The sequence below is a fragment of the Heloderma suspectum genome, chromosome 2 (genome assembly GCF_057233095.1).
Source record: "Heloderma suspectum isolate Gila_16-S chromosome 2, 16-S_ref, whole genome shotgun sequence".
Classification (NCBI taxonomy): Eukaryota; Metazoa; Chordata; class Lepidosauria; order Squamata; family Helodermatidae; genus Heloderma; species Heloderma suspectum.
Window position 1 is genome coordinate 377914133 of NC_139459.1, and position 17588 is coordinate 377931720.

General features: G+C 47.3%; 1 protein-coding gene and 1 long non-coding RNA gene across 2 annotated transcripts in view; both read right to left on the reverse strand.

Moving 5' to 3' along the window:
* Positions 1 to 6875, reverse strand: part of LOC146356303 (antigen peptide transporter 2-like) — a 34447-nt gene extending 27572 nt beyond the window's left edge. The window contains exons 1-4 of the mRNA XM_084831502.1: positions 6789 to 6875; positions 3908 to 4405; positions 2280 to 2394; positions 312 to 442 (exon numbers count right to left, since the gene is read on the reverse strand). Coding sequence (XP_084687628.1) covers positions 312 to 442; positions 2280 to 2394; positions 3908 to 4394 — 733 coding nt within the window. The 5' untranslated portion in view covers positions 4395 to 4405; positions 6789 to 6875. The remainder of the gene's footprint in view (positions 1 to 311; positions 443 to 2279; positions 2395 to 3907; positions 4406 to 6788) is intronic.
* The window catches only part of LOC146356295 (uncharacterized), an 867031-nt gene that overhangs the window by 286919 nt on the left and 562524 nt on the right, over positions 1 to 17588 (reverse strand). The window lies entirely within an intron of this gene.

Sequence of the window (17588 nt, forward strand, 5' to 3'; positions counted from 1 at the left end):
AAAAGAGAAGGGAAAGGGAAGGGAAGGGAAAATTCTGGATAGAGGTAGCAAATATAAACACAGCTGCATGACAATATGCTTTGAGTGGCTTCAGCAGGATCTTGGAGACACAAGTTCAAACCTGTGCTTTTGGTAAGCTGCATGCAAGACCTTGCTCATCAAGCCTCAGTTCTCCCACCCATAAAATGGGTCCAATCTTAACAGGATAATTGTGAGGGTGAACCATTGCTAAAGCACTTTGTGCAGTATATACACCACAGAACCAGCAGCTGGACTGAGAGGAAGGGCTGGTCAGCTTTTTGAGCCCTCACCTGTTTTCACCTCCTGGAAGAAGGCCAGCTCCTGCTGCACCAAGGAAGAGAAGAGCAGATTGCGGATCCGGATGATCATCCGGGAGATGGAGAACAGGAAGAGCCCCCCGCGGCAGCCGGCAGAAAGGGAGCTAGGAAGGAAGCAGCAGACGGGTCACACCCCACAAATGGAAACTTTAACTCTTTAATGAGCTTCCACCACGCATTAAAAACGTGGTTGTTCAGGCAGGCATTTGGGGTGGGTTAGGGTATTTGTAGAAATATGATGCTTTTAATGTAGAACTGTATTGTTTTAAACAGTTTCTATTATTGTACATCACCCAGAGTGGCTGGGTGACCAGCCAGATGGGTGATTAATCAATCAATCAATCAATCAATCAATCAATCAAATAAATAAATAAATGGGGCTACCGTTACATGTGTGTGTCTGTGTCAGGATTGATTCTAAGTGTATAGAGATAGTTAGCAGTTCAGATTCAGAAGGGGAACACCCAGAACCAGGCGAAGACATCTTCCTGAGCGAGTTCAGATATGGATAGGCATGCTTCTCAGGATGCTAACACCCAGATGGCAGGGCCTGAAGCCCTCCCCCTTCCCTCCTCCGTGAGAACCTAGGAGGAGGAGGAGAGTGTGGGGTGTGACCTGAGGGATGCCAGATTGCAGCACAGAGCTAAGAGGGAAAAGTCAGAGACGGAGCTCAGATGGTCGACCCGGTTGTCGATGCATGAGGGTCAACATAGAGAAGCATCACTGGAAGGGAGGGGCATCCCTCCCTAAGTTATTCTAGCCTGCAAGTCATGTTTCAAACTGCTGGCAACATCGTAGCTCCCATTTGGATCCCCTGTCGCCATTCCTTTGTAGCCTGAGAGTCTTCGAGGATTTCCATCTTCAATGAACCTGTTGACAGTGACTTAAAGGCATGAGACTGAAACCTCTCTACTTGTGTGTATGCATGAGGAAGGAGGGGGCCAAGGGAACGTGACAGTCTGCGTGTGTGTGATTTTACTGCTGTGCAACAGGGAGAGAATTATGTCTGGGACAGACTGGTTCTACTCCAAGTGGTTTCCTGCTAAAAATTGCCCCTCCCTGGCCACTGTGTATTGCATACAGCACCTTTGGGGCAAACAGCAGCCAGGGAGGGGGCGGATTTCAGCAGGAAGCTGGGATGGAGCACGCTTCCAGATCGGGGCCCTGTCCCTGCTTTTCCCCCTCAAATAGAAACAATTGGGTTAAAACACCCCTAAAAAAAAAAGGTGTGAGTAAACATCACACGTCACTTGGCCTTGGTCTTCCCATAACAGACAAGCCATGAACTAAATCAGCCTTGCCAACAGGGTGCCCTCCAGAGGTGTAAAGACTACAACTCCCAGTATCCCCCAGCCAACACCTCTGGAGGGAACCAGGTTGGGGAAGACCAAACTAAATCTTGCCAGCTTTGATGTGAAGAATACTCAACCCCCTAAAAAAGAAACACCTTTCTTTGAATAGGTTCACACACTGGGAAAAGCAAGGTAATTTCTGCAGGGTAGAAGGGGTGTTCAGGCCAAATTGAGCCCCGTAGGTCCTATTTCAGAATTATCTAAATTCAACCTTTTAATTTCTTCTTTTGATGCTAATATGAGAGCCAGCGTGATGTAGTCATTAGAGTGTTGGAGACCTGGGTTCAATTCCCCACTCAGCCACGAAGCTCATGGGGTGACTTTGAGCCAGTCCCTGACTCTCAGCCTGACCCACCTCACAGGGTTGTTATGAGGATAAAAATGGAGAGGAGGGGGATTATATATGCCGCCTTGGGCTCCTCGAAAGAAAAGGATATAATATGATAAATACATAAATAAAATAATAATCCCTCCCTTAAGTCCAGTGCTCCATATATCACAAAGAGAGGGTTACCACACACCCCATCCTGTCTGGGGCTTCTTTAGCCCAGGATAGTGGAGTTGTGGGGGAGCTCAGGGAGAAACTCACCTTCCAAGTGACACCATACACACAAGAAAGATGGCCCAGGAGAAGGCATCTGAGTCATATTTGGTACCCAAGATGTCAATCAAGCGTCCTGTGTAATAGGGGATGAACGTTTCACCTGCAGAGAAAGACAAGGGGGCAAGGGGGAGAGAGAGGCGTAACACTTTGAGCTGGTGCACACATAAAGACAACCCAAAGTATGGATTGTTATTGAATCATGGGTTATTGGGTTGCCATTATGTGCGAACCCTGAACTATGGTTTAACTATGGTTTGTTAACCATGAACAACCCAGGAAGAGAACCCATGGTTTCTCATTGGGTTGTGAACTCTGGGTTGTTTGTGGTTAACAACCCATAGTTAAGCTGTAGTGCAGGGTTCACGCATAACAACGATTCAACGACAACCCATACGCAACCCGTACTCTAGGTTGTTGTTAGCAAACTTAGGTTGTCGCAAACTTAAGACAGCTTGGAAGCGCCACCGCTGGATTCAGACCTACCTTTTATTTGCACCTTGGATAGTTCCTTTAGAGTTCTGACTGGTTCTGATTGAAACCCAGGGTCCCACTGACATCAGAGCCACCAGCCTCCACTGATTGCAGCCACATTGTACCATACGTACCTGCCTGGACCCTAAGATCATATTCAGGGGTCTTTCCCCAGGAGCCCCTGCCAAAGGAAGTGAGGCGGGTGGCTACCAGGAGGAGCGCCTTTTCTGCTGTGGCACTCTGGCAGTGGAATAAGCTCCCTAGAGAGGTTCGCCTGGCATCTACGTTGTACTCCTTCCAGCACCAGGTGAAGACTTTTTTCTTTTCCCAGCATTTTAGCACTCTAGTCTTTTAGCTCAGCTGTTTTAAATCTGTATTTCAAGTCTCTGCATTGCTGCTAGGTTTTATTCTGGTTGTGCTTTTATACTGTAGTTTTAAGCACTCATATTCTATATTGTTTCATGCTGTACTTTGTGGTTTTAATTTTTGTGGACCACCCAGAGAGCTTCAGCTATTGGGCAGTATAGAAATAAATAAATAAACTGTGCAGCAACACAGCTTGTATGAAGCTTGCTGGCACCTGGGAGAGCTCCTTTTAGAGTTCTGACTGAAACCCACAGTGGATTCACTGCCCTACTGACATTGAAGCCACCAGCTTTCACTGCCTGTTGCCCTCCAGATCTGTTGAACTACAATTCCCAGCAGCCCCAGCCAGCCAAAACACCGCAAGTCTTTGCACGCTCTGAACATTTGGACACTGCAGTGAAATCACCGCCACCAGAGAGGACAGACAACATTTATTTGATTATTATTTATTTACATTTTTTTAAACGGTTTATTTATTGCATTTCTATACCGCCTTTCTCCATCCAACCAAGGCAGGTTACAAAAAGTTGAAAACATAAAAACACAGGAAAAGGAAATCAAAGGAAATCAAATAAAAACCTAGGAAAAGCGAACAATAAAAAATACTAAAGAAAATCCATTGTTTTGTCTTCGCATATTTGAAGTGGTCAGAGATTTTCAAAACCACTGTATTTGTAGGGGTGTGTGAAAGATGGGTGATATCACATCCAAAGACTCACTCTTTCTCTCTCTCATGCAAACATGTGTGCGCGCACACACACACAGGTCTTACTTACTGATCACAGCCAAGGTGAGGAACACGAAGGCACCAGCGAGATGCGGCGCATCCGGGCGGAAGAGCTTCACCAGCTTCCAGAGGGTGGCCTTATCTTCTCCCTTTGCTCCCTCCCTGCTGCCCCCTTGCCCCAGAACCTCCCAGATGAGGTGGGACAGACCCACTGCCCCATACCCCATCAGCAGCCAGGACCAAGGGGCTGAAGAGAGGAGGAGAGGGGCGTCTCCCATCAAGTGCCCCATTGAGAGGTAAATGGGGGGCAGCAGACTCACAGTGGCCAGGGCTGCAGGGGGTATCTGGGAGGGCCAACCCAGAGAGAGCAGCCCCCGGGCCCCCCCGAGGACCAGCAGACGCAGAGCTGCCTCCAGCCAAGCGCCTGCGACTCCCAGGGAAGTCAGGGAGAGCCGCCCCACATCTAACAAGGAGAGGAGGACTACATCACACAGGAGCAGGGGGGCAGCCTGCATCAAGGCAGGGGGCAGCATCATGGTGGCAGAGTCTGTGGACAGAGGAGGGGTGGAGTTATTAGTTACATATATACATACATATATACCTGCCTGGACACTAAGGACACCCTCAGAAGCCCTCCTCCCCCACCACACAAAGTAAGGCAGGTGGCTACTAGGAAGAGGGCCTTTTCAGAGGTGGCACCCTGGTTGTGGAATGAGCTTCCTAGAGAGGCTCGCCTGGCGCCTACATTGTGGTCTTTTCAGCGCCAGGTGAAGACCTTCTATTTTCCCAGGCTTTTTAGTCCTTCAGGTTTACTTTTAAATGTGTTATTGTGTTTTAAGATCTTTACATTGCTCCTGGCACTTACTCTGGTTTTTACTTTGATTTTATTCTGTTTCAAACTATTAGAGGTTTTATGTATTTTATCATGTTGGATTTTCAGGTTATTCCCATGAACTATCCAGAAAGCTTTGTCTATTGGGCAATATAGATATGTAATTTAAAACATGTATTAAAAATACATGTGGGGAGGGGGCTCAAAGACAACCAGCAGCTCAACACACACTTCTGTTGCCATCATTTAAAGCTAAACTCACCCCTCCCGAAATAACCCTGTAGTTTCCAACCCCAGAGCTCCAATGGGCCCAAAGAGATATTAGGCACAAACTCCCCCTCCCCCAGAATAATGCTCCCCTAGATGCCAGCTGAAAGGGCACCTTCTCAAGAGCCAATGTAAACTACCAGCTGGAAAGGTGAGCCTATGTTGAGGGAACCTCTACACAGACACAGTGTAGCGGCCTACAGAAAGTCGCACACTGACCTGGTTCGCATGACACGACAGCCCACCGTGGCTTAATTTGCCTATGAGGGTTGTCACATCGTGCCAGGCACTCAGCCTGCCATGGGTTGTCATGCTGTGCTAACCCAGGGGGCAGGAGTTGTTTGAGAGTTAGGCAACCCTCAAATAACCCATGGTTTGTTTTAGGGGTATTTGAGGGTTGTCTAACCCTCAAACAACCCCTGCGGCTTGGGTTCATAGGACACATCAAAGTATAGAAAGCCGGGTGCCCGGCACAACACAGCAGCCCCCACAGGTAAATTAACCCACAGTGGGGTGCAAGCAGGCCCACTCTCTCTACCTCAGTTGCCCATCTATAACTGGAATAAGCTATAACTCAGTTGCCCGTCTATAACCATCTATAACTACCTCAGTTGCCCATCTATAACTGGAACTGGGCATGACTGGAACCTCGCTAACAGTTCAGTCCTATGCAGGCTGATTCAGAAGCAAGTCACACCGAGTTCAATGGCGGCGTGGGATTTCAGCCTTATGCTTCAATCTTATACTTACCAGATGTTCGCTCGCTTGAACTCAATAGGGCTTACTTCCGAGTAAACATGCATAGGATTATGCTATTAGTTGGTCAATGCGATTACAACTACAGTTAGGGCTGCTGAGCACTTTGTACATTAAAAAGTACACGATGCTTAACAATTAGCCCGACTTAGCAGGAGCTACTTCTTTCTTTTAAGAACAGCAAAGCATCTTGTGACACCCAGAAAACTATTATTTATTTATTCATTTCATTTCTATACCACCCCAAAGCTGAAGCTCTCTGGGCGGTTCACAAAAATTAGGGTGCGATCCTATGTATGCTTAGAAAAAAATCCTACAACTCCCAGCACGGATGGCTGGAGGATGCTGGGAATTGTAGGAGGATGCTGAGAATTGTAGGACTTTTATCTGTCTAAACTTGCATAGGATTGCACATTTACAGTGCAGTCCTAGACACATGCTGCGGTCCTATCCACACTTCCTTGGGAGTCATCCTCATTGAACTCAGTAGGATTTACTTCTGAGTAGGCTTGCCCAGGAGTGTGTTGTAAATATGGCAGAAGCTTTTGAGAACCCACTTCATCGTATGTAGGCCTTTGTGGTTTTCAAAACATTTTTGCTGCAAGAGACTAACATAGCCGCCTTTCTAGAACTGAGTTATTTCTCTGAGCCGTTTTATTTTAAGCCGCAACCATCTTTTCCTTAGCAGGACTGATACATGGGGGTTTAAAAGTGGCAAGAGAGGGTTGGGGGGAGGGGGTGTCATCCTTTCAATACATGCCAACTGCTAACGTGTTGGTTATTGTGAAGAGGAAACAGTTATTCTACACTAATTAACCCAAAGTAAAAAAATAAAAATAACCACATTTCAAAAGTCGAAGCCCTTTCCGTTAGCCCCTTTCCTTACCCGGCTGCAGTTGGTGGGAAAATGTCCCTTTTGCACCCCTCTCCACTTCTTGATGGCCTATTCCCGGGGGGGGGGGTCCCACCACCCTCTCCCTTCCAAAACGGCCCACCCAGTCGGTTTCCCCCGTCCGTCATGGCCCTCGCATTGCATTTACCCTGTTAAACACCTCCACCCCACCCCAGGTCTTACCTGCACTCCGAACTCCCCAAGATCGGCCCCTGGAAACGCCGGCCGGGGTCTGCGGCTGCTGACTTTCGGTTTCGACGGGGAAACCCCGCCGTCTCCACGCCCCTCCGCCGCCTCGTTTCCCCCTGCGGCCGCCAGAGGGCGCCCGCGCCCAACTCTTCAACCCCTCTTGCTTCGCTTTCTTCGTTTTTAATCGGGGGAGTGCAAGCCGAGAGCCTGCAACAAAATGTTGCGGTGTGTGGCGGGCTCCTGTTCGTGCCCTTTTCCAGGGTTGCTGTTGTTCAGTCGTTCAGTCGTGTCCGACTCTTCGTGACCCCCTGGACAATAGCACGCCAGGCCTTCCTGTCCTGCGCTGTCTCCCAGAGCGTGCTCAAGTCCATATTAATTGCATCGGTGATGCTATCTAGCCATCTCATCCTCTGCCGTCCCCTTCTCCTTTTGCCTTCAGTCTTTCCCAGCATCAGGGTCTTTTCCAGGGAGTTTTCTCTTCGCATTAGGTGGCCAAAATATTGGAGCTTCAGCTTCAGTATCTGTCCTTCCAATGAGCACTCAGGGTTGATTTCCTTGAGGATGGACTGATTTGACCTCCTTGCAGTCCAGGGGACTCGTAAGAGTCTTCTCCAGCACCACAGCTCGAAAGCATCCATTCTTCGGCGCTCAGCCTTCCTTATAGCCCAGCTCTCACAGCCATACATTACTACTGGGAAAACCATAGCTTTGATTAGACGGACCTTTGTCAGAAGGTGATGTCTCTGCTTCTTACTATGCTGTCTAGGTTGGCCATAGCTTTCCTCCCAAGGAGCAAGCGTCTTTGAATTTCATGGCTACAGTCACCGTCTGCGGTGATCTTGGAGCCCAAGAAAGTAAAATCTGTCACTGCTTCCATTTCTTCCCCTTCTATATGCCAGGAAGTGATGGGGCCAGATGCCATGATCTTAGTCGTTTTAATGTTGAGTTTCAAACCAGCTTTTGCACTCTCCACTTTCACCCTCAACAAGAGGCTCTTGAGATCCTCTTCGCTTTCTGCCATTAGGGTGGTATCGTCTGCGTATCTGAGGTTGTTGATAATTCTCCCGGCAATCTTAATTCCGACCTGTGATTTATCCAACCCAGCGTTTCTCATGATGTACTCTGCATATCAGTTAAATAAGCAGGGCGACAATATGCAGCCTTGTCGTACTCCTTTCCCAATTTTGAACCAATCGGTTGTTCCATGTCTGGTTCTTACTGTTGCTTCTTGACCCTCGTACAGGTTTCTCAGGAGACAGGTAAGGTGGTCTGGTACTCCCATCACTTTAAGAATTTGCCACAGTTTGTTGTGATCCATGCCCCCACCTGTCAACATTCCACGGCCGCTGAGCATGCTCGGCACTCATGGGGCTCTTTTGGGTGCCGCCCCCTTTAGGGTTTTTTTTCCCTAAAGACTTTTGTACTTCTGCAAACCTTGGCGTTGTCCCAGTCTTGCGGGCGGATGCCTTCCTGTTGTGCAGGGGCGATATTGTTTCAGCTACTGGAGCTCAGAGAACTGACACTGCTTTTAGCATTAGTGATGGGTGCTTCAGATTAGGGCCAGCTCCTATTTTGGAGGGCACTTAGGCAAGACACCCTCCATCAGCCGCTCTTTCAGTGGGTCTGCCTTTTCACCCCCGCTATCACCAGCTGCGATTGCTCCTCGTCCTCTTTCTTACCACTGCTGCCGCTTGCTTGCTTGGCAGGCAGAGAGCCAGGGAGCAAGGAGGCCTTGGCATCGATTGCGCCTCCTCACCACCACCCTTGCCTGGGCCAGAACCAGAGGCAGTTTGCAAGCAGGGTGAAATGGTGAAGAGGGGGAGGAAGTCCGGGGGGCTCTTGCCAGCGGGCCCCTGCGGGGCTGGGGGCCCTCTGCAGCGGCCCAACCATGCCTACCCTTGACACCAGTCAGACATTTAGAAAAACACCCTACCCATGGAGGAATCTAGGGAAACTGCGTTGATGCAGATGTCATGGTGTGCAGGCTCAGCCAGGGTTGAATACTAAATGTACACACAGCAATGCGTACAAGCAGGTGGGAGTGTCACGACTTTATGACTGATGTGTGGGCTGCACATTATTCCTTAGGAGGTGCCTGGTTGTGGAGGTGCCTTCCATGTAGTGATTTTGAAATGTGTGTAACTGCTTTCAGCATTAAAGGAGCTCAAAACTCTGCCTTTTCTTCAGTTTTCCTCTTCCCAGCCATCCCAGATCTCATTTTAAGACAGGGCTGAGCTCCTGTTAAAAATAAGAGGGGGGAAATGAAGAAAAAGCATGCCTCTGAGCACAAGCAGAGTGAATTTGCTTAACACTGCAAAACCACAGCCTACTACCCACTCACAGAGCTCCTAGGCCAAAGGGGGTGGCATTTAGGCAGCTGTGAACCTGGCACCTCTCTACCTCCTATTTATTACCTATACAGCACTTTTGCCATGCAATGTGCTTTGCAATTTTCATAGTGCCTTTCCTGACAACACCCCTGCAAGGACAGCCACTGTTGTTGCCATTTTACAGCAGGACAATTGAGGCTGACGGACTTGCTCAAGGCTGCACACTGTGCCTGGGGCAGAAGAGGGACTCGAAAACTGCTCTGTATTCTCTGGGTAGGTTCACTTCCCGAGATATGCTTACTGGTCTGAATGATTAAGCACAGACGCCCGAGATATGCTTACTGATCTGAGTGATTAAGCACTGATGCCTGCTTTCAGTGTAATAATAATAATAATAAAGAGAAGAAGCCACCTGCAACAAAATACACTGTAGTTTTAATGCTTTTATATTTTATATTGTTTTTATGCTGTACTTGTGGTTTTAATTTCTGAGAACAGCCCAGAGAGTTTCGGCTATTGGGCGGTATAGAAATGTAATAAATAAAATAAAATACATAAATAAAATGTTGTAATAGTGTATGGAGCCCCTGCTTAGGGTTCAACTTGGCCAACCATGCTCTTTCCGAGGATACTCCATTCCCTTCCCCCTAATCCTCCCCCTCCAGCCCCAGAAGGGAGAGGCTCTGAAACCCAGTATGATGGGGGGAGTGGGAAGTGACTGAGAGAGGGGGTGGAGAGGGGTGGGGTAGGTGGCAGACCTGTAGCCAGCCAAAAAGTTCAGCCCCCCCTCCAAAAAATGGGAGGGAGTTCATTTGGTTTGCAGGCCTTTTGAAGTCAAAATTGTAAAGTGTTTTTTAATTACTAGCAGTTCGAAAGCAAGAAATTGCAAGTAGATAAATAGGTACCGCTTCGGCGGGAAAGGCAACAGCATTGCGCGCACCTCGGTGTTCAGTCATGCCAGCCACATGACCACGGAAGCGTCTTCGGACAGCGCTGGCTCTTCGGCTTAGAAACGGGGATGAGCACCGCACCCTACAGTTGGACACGACTGGCTGGGGACACCTTTACCTTTTTAAAATGAATTGAGGGGAGAGAAAATTTAGGGCACCCCATAGCCCGCCCCTGGCTACAGGCCTTGTTGGGGGGCTTGCTGCTCCTGTTTCCAAAGTATAAGGACATTCAAGGACCACGTTCCTTCATCCCGTGGTGAGGAGCTACACACAATTTACTTCTCATCCCCAAATGGTGAAAACTTGAAATGATGCTAGGATAGGGGGTGGGGAGAGAAGGAAGGTGGAGTGGCTGTTCCCATTGGGTAGCTGTCAGTCTCCAGATCAGGGATGGACAAGGACATGGGCCACTCAGGATGCAGCTGCCTGATAGATTCCTCCTTTGTGGGTGGGAGGTGAGGAAGAACTTCCAGACCCTAAGAGTAGATCACCACTCAAAGAAGCTCAAATGGAGAGGCTGTGGGATCAGCAGTGTCTGGAAAAGAGAGCCTGCGTGGTGTAATGGTTAAGAGTGTTGGACTGGACTTGGGAGACCTGGGTTCTAGTCCCCATTCAGCCATGAAACTCAGTGGGTGACTGGGCCAGTCACAGAATCATAGAATAGTAGGGGTGGGAGGGGCCTACAAGGCCATCGAGTCCAACCCCCTGCTCAGTGCAGGAATCCAAGTCAGAGCATCCCTGACAGATGGCTGTCCAGCCTCATCTTGAACGCCTCCAGGGTGGGAGAGCCCACCACCTCCCCAGGTAATTGGTTCCATTGTCGTATTGCTCTAACAGTCAGGAAATTTTTCCTGATGTTCAGCCGGAATCTGTCTTCCTGTCACTTGAGCCCATGATTCCGTGTTCTGCATTCTGGGATGATCAAGAAGATATCCTGGCCTTCCTCTTTGTGACAACCTTTCAAGTACTTGAAGAGCACTATCATATCTCTCCTCAGTCTTCTCTTCTCCAGGCTAAACATGCCCAGTTCTTTCAGTCTCTCTTCACAGGGCTTTGTTTCCAGTCCCCTGATCATCTTTGTTGCCCTCCTCTGAACCCACTCCAGCTTGTCTGCATCCTTCTTCAAGTACGGTGCCCAGAACTGGACACAGTACTCCAGATGAGGCCTAACCAGTGCTGAGTAGAGGGGAACTAGTACTTCCCGGGATTTGGAAGTTTTGCTTCTATGAATGCAGCCCAAAATGGCATTTGCCTTTTTTGCAGCCACATCACATTGTTGGCTCATATTCAGCTTGTGATCGACAACAATTCCAAGATACTTCTCACTTCTAGTGTTGTTGAGCCACATATCCCTCATCTTGTAACTATGCCTTTGGTTTCTTTCTCCTAGGTGCAGAACTTGGTATTTATCCCTATTAAATGTCATTCTGTTGTCTTCTACCCAGCGCTCCAGTCTATCAAGATCACCTTGAATTTTGTTTCTGTCTTCCAAAGTATTCGCTATCCCGCCCAAATTTGTGTCATCTGCAAATTTGATCACCATTCCCTGCACCTCCTCCTCGAAGTCATTAATCAAAATGTTGAAGAGCACTGGGCCCAGGACCGAGGCCTGCAGTGCCCCGCTCATTACCTCTCCCCAGTTTGAGAAGATCCCATTGATAAGCACTCTTTGAGTCCGATTCTGTAGCCAACTGTGGATCCACCAGATCGTTGTTTCATGTAGCCCACTTTGAGTTAGTCTGCACATCAGGATATCATGGGGCACTTTGTCGAAAGCTTTGCTGAAGTCGAGGTATATTACGTCCACAGCATTCCCACAGTCCACAAGGGAGGTTACCTGATCAGAAAATGAGATCAGATTCGTCTGGCAGGATTTGTTCTTGACAAATCCATGTTGGTTTCGAGTCATCACTGCCTTGTTTTCAAGGTGCTTACAGATGGATTGCTTTATCCAGAATTGCTCCAGAATTTTCCCAGGGATTGATGTCAGACTGCCTGGTCTGTAGCTCCCAGGTTCCTCCTTTGTACCCTTTTTGAAGATAAGGACAACATTAGCCCTCCTCCAGTCATCTGGCACTTCACCCGTCCTCAATGATTACCCAAAGACAATAGGCAGTGGTTCTGAGAGTTCTTCTGCCAGTTCCTTTATTACTCTAGAATGCAGTTCATCTGGCCCTGGAGATTTGAACTCATTCAAAATAATTTGGTGTTCCTTGACCATATGCCTATTGATCTCAAGCTGCAATCCTGCTCCTTCAGCCTGTACTTCGCCTTTGCCAGGGGGGTCATAGACCCTCTTTTGAGAGAAGACTGAGCCAAAGTAGGAATTGAGCACTTCTGCCTTTTCCTTGTCATCTGTTATCATTTTGCCATCCTTATTTAATAGCTGAACCACCATTTCTTTCCTCTGCCTTTTACTTTGCACGTAGCTGAAGAAAGCTTTTTTGTTGCTTTTAGCATCCCTCGCACACTCAGCTCGTTCTCTGCTTTAGCCTTCCTGACACCATCCCTGCAATTCTGTGCTACCCGCCTGTACTCTTCCTTTGTTGCTTGGCCTTCTTTCCACTTCCTATATGTGTCCTTTTTTGTTTTCAGGACATCTCTTAGCTTTTTGTGAAGCCACATTGGCTTCTTCTGTTGTCTTCCTCCTTTTCTTCTTGTTGGAATTGTTTGTAATTGTGCCTTGAGAATTGCCTTTTTTAAAAACTCCCACCCATCTTGGACTCCTTTTCTCATTAGAGTTGCTTGCCATGGGACCTTACTGATCACTGTTCTGAGTTTATTAAAATCAGCTTTCCTAAAATCCAGGGTACGTGTTTGGCTACACTCGGCTTTTGCTTCCTTTAGGACCATGAACTCAAGTATAACATGGTCGCTTTCCCTCAGAGTTCCTGTAACTGTTACTTTACCCACTAAATCATCTCTGTTGGTTAGGATCAAGTCAAGGATAGCTGATCCTCTAGTTCCTACCTCTACTTTCTGTAGGAGGAAGTTATCCGCCACACAAGTCAGGAATTTCCTGGAGGGGCCGTGCTTTGCAGAATTTGTCTCCCAACAAATATTGAGGAAATTGAAGTCCCTCATGACTACTACATCATGCTTCCTTGAAACATTGGCTATTTGCTTTTCAAAAGTTTCATCCTCATCTTGTCCTTGATTGGGTGGCTGGTAGTAGACTCTGACCACCATGTTCCTTTTATTCTTTGCTGCATTTATTTTAACCCAGATGCTCTTGATGGGGCTACCAAGCTCATCCTCCTGTATTTCTGTGCAGAGATAAGTATTTTTAACATCTAGTTAAACATCTAGTTAAACATTTTCTGTTCCTCCTGAACAAGTTATATCCTTCAGTTGCTGTATTCCAGTCATGGGAGTCATCCAACCAAGTCTCAGTTATACCTATCAAGTCATAATTTCCCTCCTGTATTAAGAGTTCAGGTTTGTTCTGTTTCCCATACTCTGGGCATTAGTGTATAGACGTCAAAGACCATGTGCTTCATGGTCTGGCTTTCTTCCTACATGTTCGTGAAGACTATTACTGGGTGCTATTAGAGCTGTTCTCTCCGTTGCAGTGCATGACCCTTCGCCCATTGTTACCCCCAACTTCACGTCTCCGTAAAGTCACTGACTCTCTGCCTGACCTACCTCTCAGGGTTGCTGTGAGGATGCAAAGAGAGAGGAGGAGGGTCATGTACGCCTCCTTGGCCTTCTTGGAGGAAAGGCTGGATATAAATGTAACAGACAAATAAATAGGATCTCACTTTAAAATATTCTGTGGGGCAAAAAGGAGAGAAGCCCACCTCTCTGGGCTTCTGCACAGCTCAGAGATTGCAGGTGCTTCCTTAACAGGCATTGATCAGTTGGAGTTCGTGGAACTGGGATGTCACACCTACCTGCTGGTGGGGAGGTGGGCACAAAGCAACTTGGCCCCAAGGGTTGAAAGCAAATGTTTTTGTGGTTTGAATCTGCCCAGAGAATGAGAAATTATCCTTTGAGTTTCTGGAGCAGCTGGGAGGGGGCTGGGGTTGTTCCCTTGGGGGACTGATGCTACCTATGAGCCTGTTTTCTTGCTTCCCTTCCTTCTCTGCTGCTCCCATTTCCAACAGCACAGAGGCCCTAGGCCTCATATGCTGCCTGTCTGGCCAACAACTGAGAAGTTGGGATGCCTAGAAACATTCTGTGACACCTCCTTAGTTGATCCAATGGCAAGGGACAGCTCATTTTGATTAACTGCAGCCAGAGCTCTTACAGACAGTAGCTATGGACAGGTCCAAGACTTGCAGCCTGCGTTTTAACTTGTTTCCTTCTCCTTTTTTCAGTTTACCTAATTTGGGGGTGAACTGGAAACCACACCATTTCCCTAGAAATCTTTGTGGGCAGCCTGAACAGAAACAGGGCAAGGTTGCCTGCCTCGTGCAGCAGATTTTAAAGGAAACCAAAGGTAACATTCACAACCCCTTTCCTCTCATTTTTCAGTTCACAACAATCCTGTGAGATAGGCAAGTCTGAAAGGTAATGAATAGCCTACGATCACCAGTAAGCTTTATAGCAGTACAGGGATTCCAACCCAGGAGTCCTTGGTTAAAGCCCAACACTTTAGGCCAAACTAGATATGATGGTACCCAAGTTTTTAAAAATGTAAATCATTGCAAGGTTGTTGTCGTGTCATGTCCAGACCAAGCTTCGCTCCACCAAAACGTAGCCACTGCCACACCGCCGAGCTGCGGTTCGATCAGGTGCTAGAAGGATTAGCCGGCGCAATGCACCGTTACCAGGGTACGCCCGATTGTACAACAATCTTCGAGGAGGCTCCTTCCGTGTACCCCATCATCGCAGGGTGATGGCAGTAGTGGGGTGGGACAGGAATCTTTAACGCTTCTTTGTTTGAAGAAGAAATTAGGAATCTTTAACGCTTCTTTAACAGGAATCTTTAACGCTTCTTCATTTTCGATGAAAATCCTCCCTCACCCCCACTTCGACACTGCTGTTTGCAACAGGAGGGAAGCCCCCATTGGCACCAAAGGAGATTTCCCTCCGTGACAAACTGGCATGTCTGCACACCTGGCCATGAATCCTCCAGGTAATTTCCACAGTACCTACCTAGCATACGGCTGTCAGCCTGGAATGGGTACACAGATGTGTGTGGGGGGGAAGCTTGATTCACCACACTCTCCCAATGCAAAGAGGAGCTGTGAGGAGGGCTGTTGGGATAGCAATGGTGGCGGGGGGAAGGCTAAACTCTCCTGCTGTCCCCCCCTACACACACACACAGCTGCCATTTACATTTTACAGGCCATTTCTGAGCCCAATTCAGTCTTGGTGTTGACGTTTAAACTCCTAAATGTCTTGGGACCAGAGTATCTAAAGGCCCATCTCCTCCCACATGTACCTGCTCAGAACCTTAGGTCATCCTCAGGGGCCCTCCTCTGCATGCCCCTGCCAAAGGAAACTAGGTGAGTGGCTACAAGAGAGAGGGCCTTCTCAGTGGTGGCACCCCACATGTTGAGCTCCTCAAAGATGTTCCCTTGGCACCTACATTATTTTTCAGCGCCAGGCAAAGACCTTTCTTTTCTCCTACACATTTTAGAGACCAAGTTCTAAGTTGTCATGGCTGTTTTATCGATTCCTGTGCTGCTTGTTGTTGATACAGTATTTTATGTTTTTGAACATTGACATCTTGGGAATCAGCGAACTAAAATGGACAAGCATGGGTGAATTTAATTCAGGTGACCATCATATCTACTACTGTGGGAAAGAATCTCTTAGAAGAAATGGAGTAGCACTCATAGTCAATAAAAGGGTGGGAAAAGCAGTACTGGGGTACAATCTCAAAAACGATAGAATGATCTCAGTACGAATCCAAGGCAAACCATTCAACATCACAGTAATTCAAGTCTATGCCCCAACCACTGATGCCGAAGAAGCTGAGGTTGATCGGTTCTATGAAGACCTACAACACCTTCTAGAACTAACATCAAAAAAAGATGTCCTCTTCATCATAGGGGATTGGAATACCAAAGCAGGAAGTCAAGAAATAACCAGGATAACAGGCAAGCATGGCCTTGGTGTACAAAATGAAGCAGGACAAAGGCTAATAGAGTTTTGCCAAGAGAATACGCTGATCATAGCAAACACTCTTTTCCAACAGCACAAGAGGCGACTCTACACATGGACATCACAAGATGTCCGAAACCAGATTGATTATGTCCTTTGCAGCCAAAGATGGAGAAGCTCTATACAGTCAGTCAAAACAAGACCTGGAGCTGACTGTGGCTCAGATCATGAGCTTCTTGTTGCAAAATTTTGGCTTAAATTGAAGAACCTAGGGAAAACCACTAAACCATTCAGGTATGACCTAAAGCATATCCCTTATGAATATACAGTGGAGGTGAGGAATAGATTTAAGGGATTAGACCTGATAGACAAGAGTGCCTGAGGAACTATGGACAGAGGTCCATCACATTGTTCAGGAGGCAGCAACTCCCAAAGAAAAAGAAATGCAAGAAAGCAAAGTGGCTGTCTGATGAGGCTTTACAAGGAGCTGAGGAAAGAAGGGAAGTGAAAAGCAAGGGAGAAAGGGGAAGATATATCCAACTGAATGTAGAGTTCCAGGGAATAGCAAGGAGAGACAAGAAGGCCTTCTTAAATGAACAAAGCAAAGAACAGAGTGAAGTCAAGTGGGCCTTAGGAAGCATTAGTAACAACAAAGCTAGCGGAGATAACAGTATTCCAACTGAGCTATTTAAAATCCTAAAAGATTATGCTGTTAAAGTGCTGCACTCAATATGCCAACAAATTTGGAACATTCAACAGTGGTCACAAGACTGGAAAAGGTGAGTTTACATTCCAGTCCCAAAGAAGGGCAACGCCAAAGAGTGTTCAAACTACTGCACAATTGCGCTCATTTCACATGCCAGCATGGTTATGCTCAAAATCCTACAAGCTAGGCTTCAGCAGTATGTGAACTGAGAACTACCGGAAGTACAAGCTGGGTTTCGAAGAGGCAGAGGAACTAGAGATCAAATCGCCAACATTCGCTGGATCATAGAGAAAGCAAGAGAATTCCAGAAAAACGTCTATTGCTGCTTCATTGACTACGCTAAAGCCTTTGATTGTGTGGATCACAACAAACTGTGGAAAATTCTTAAAGAGATGGGAGTACCAGACCACCTTATCTGTCTCCTGAGAAACCTGCCCGAAACAGTATTAGCAGATATTAGCAACATACAGATTTATCTTCAGTGAGTTTGCAAGCAAATGTGATTTTCCAGGAATTGATTTTTTTTTTCAGCCAAGGAAATGTGTCTGCAATTAGTCTTTGGATGAATGAAATCCCCCCCCCCCGCCCTTGGCAGTAAAGTTGAGGGACAACTGTTGATACAAACAGCCAAGAAATCTGCCAAGGTATATTCATTAGAAACGAAATCCCTGTTTGTCCGCCTTTCCTGATGGGATGGTGAAATAGAACCAAACATTTAGCCGTGGGAAAAAGATTTGCAGACATGGTAAATTCC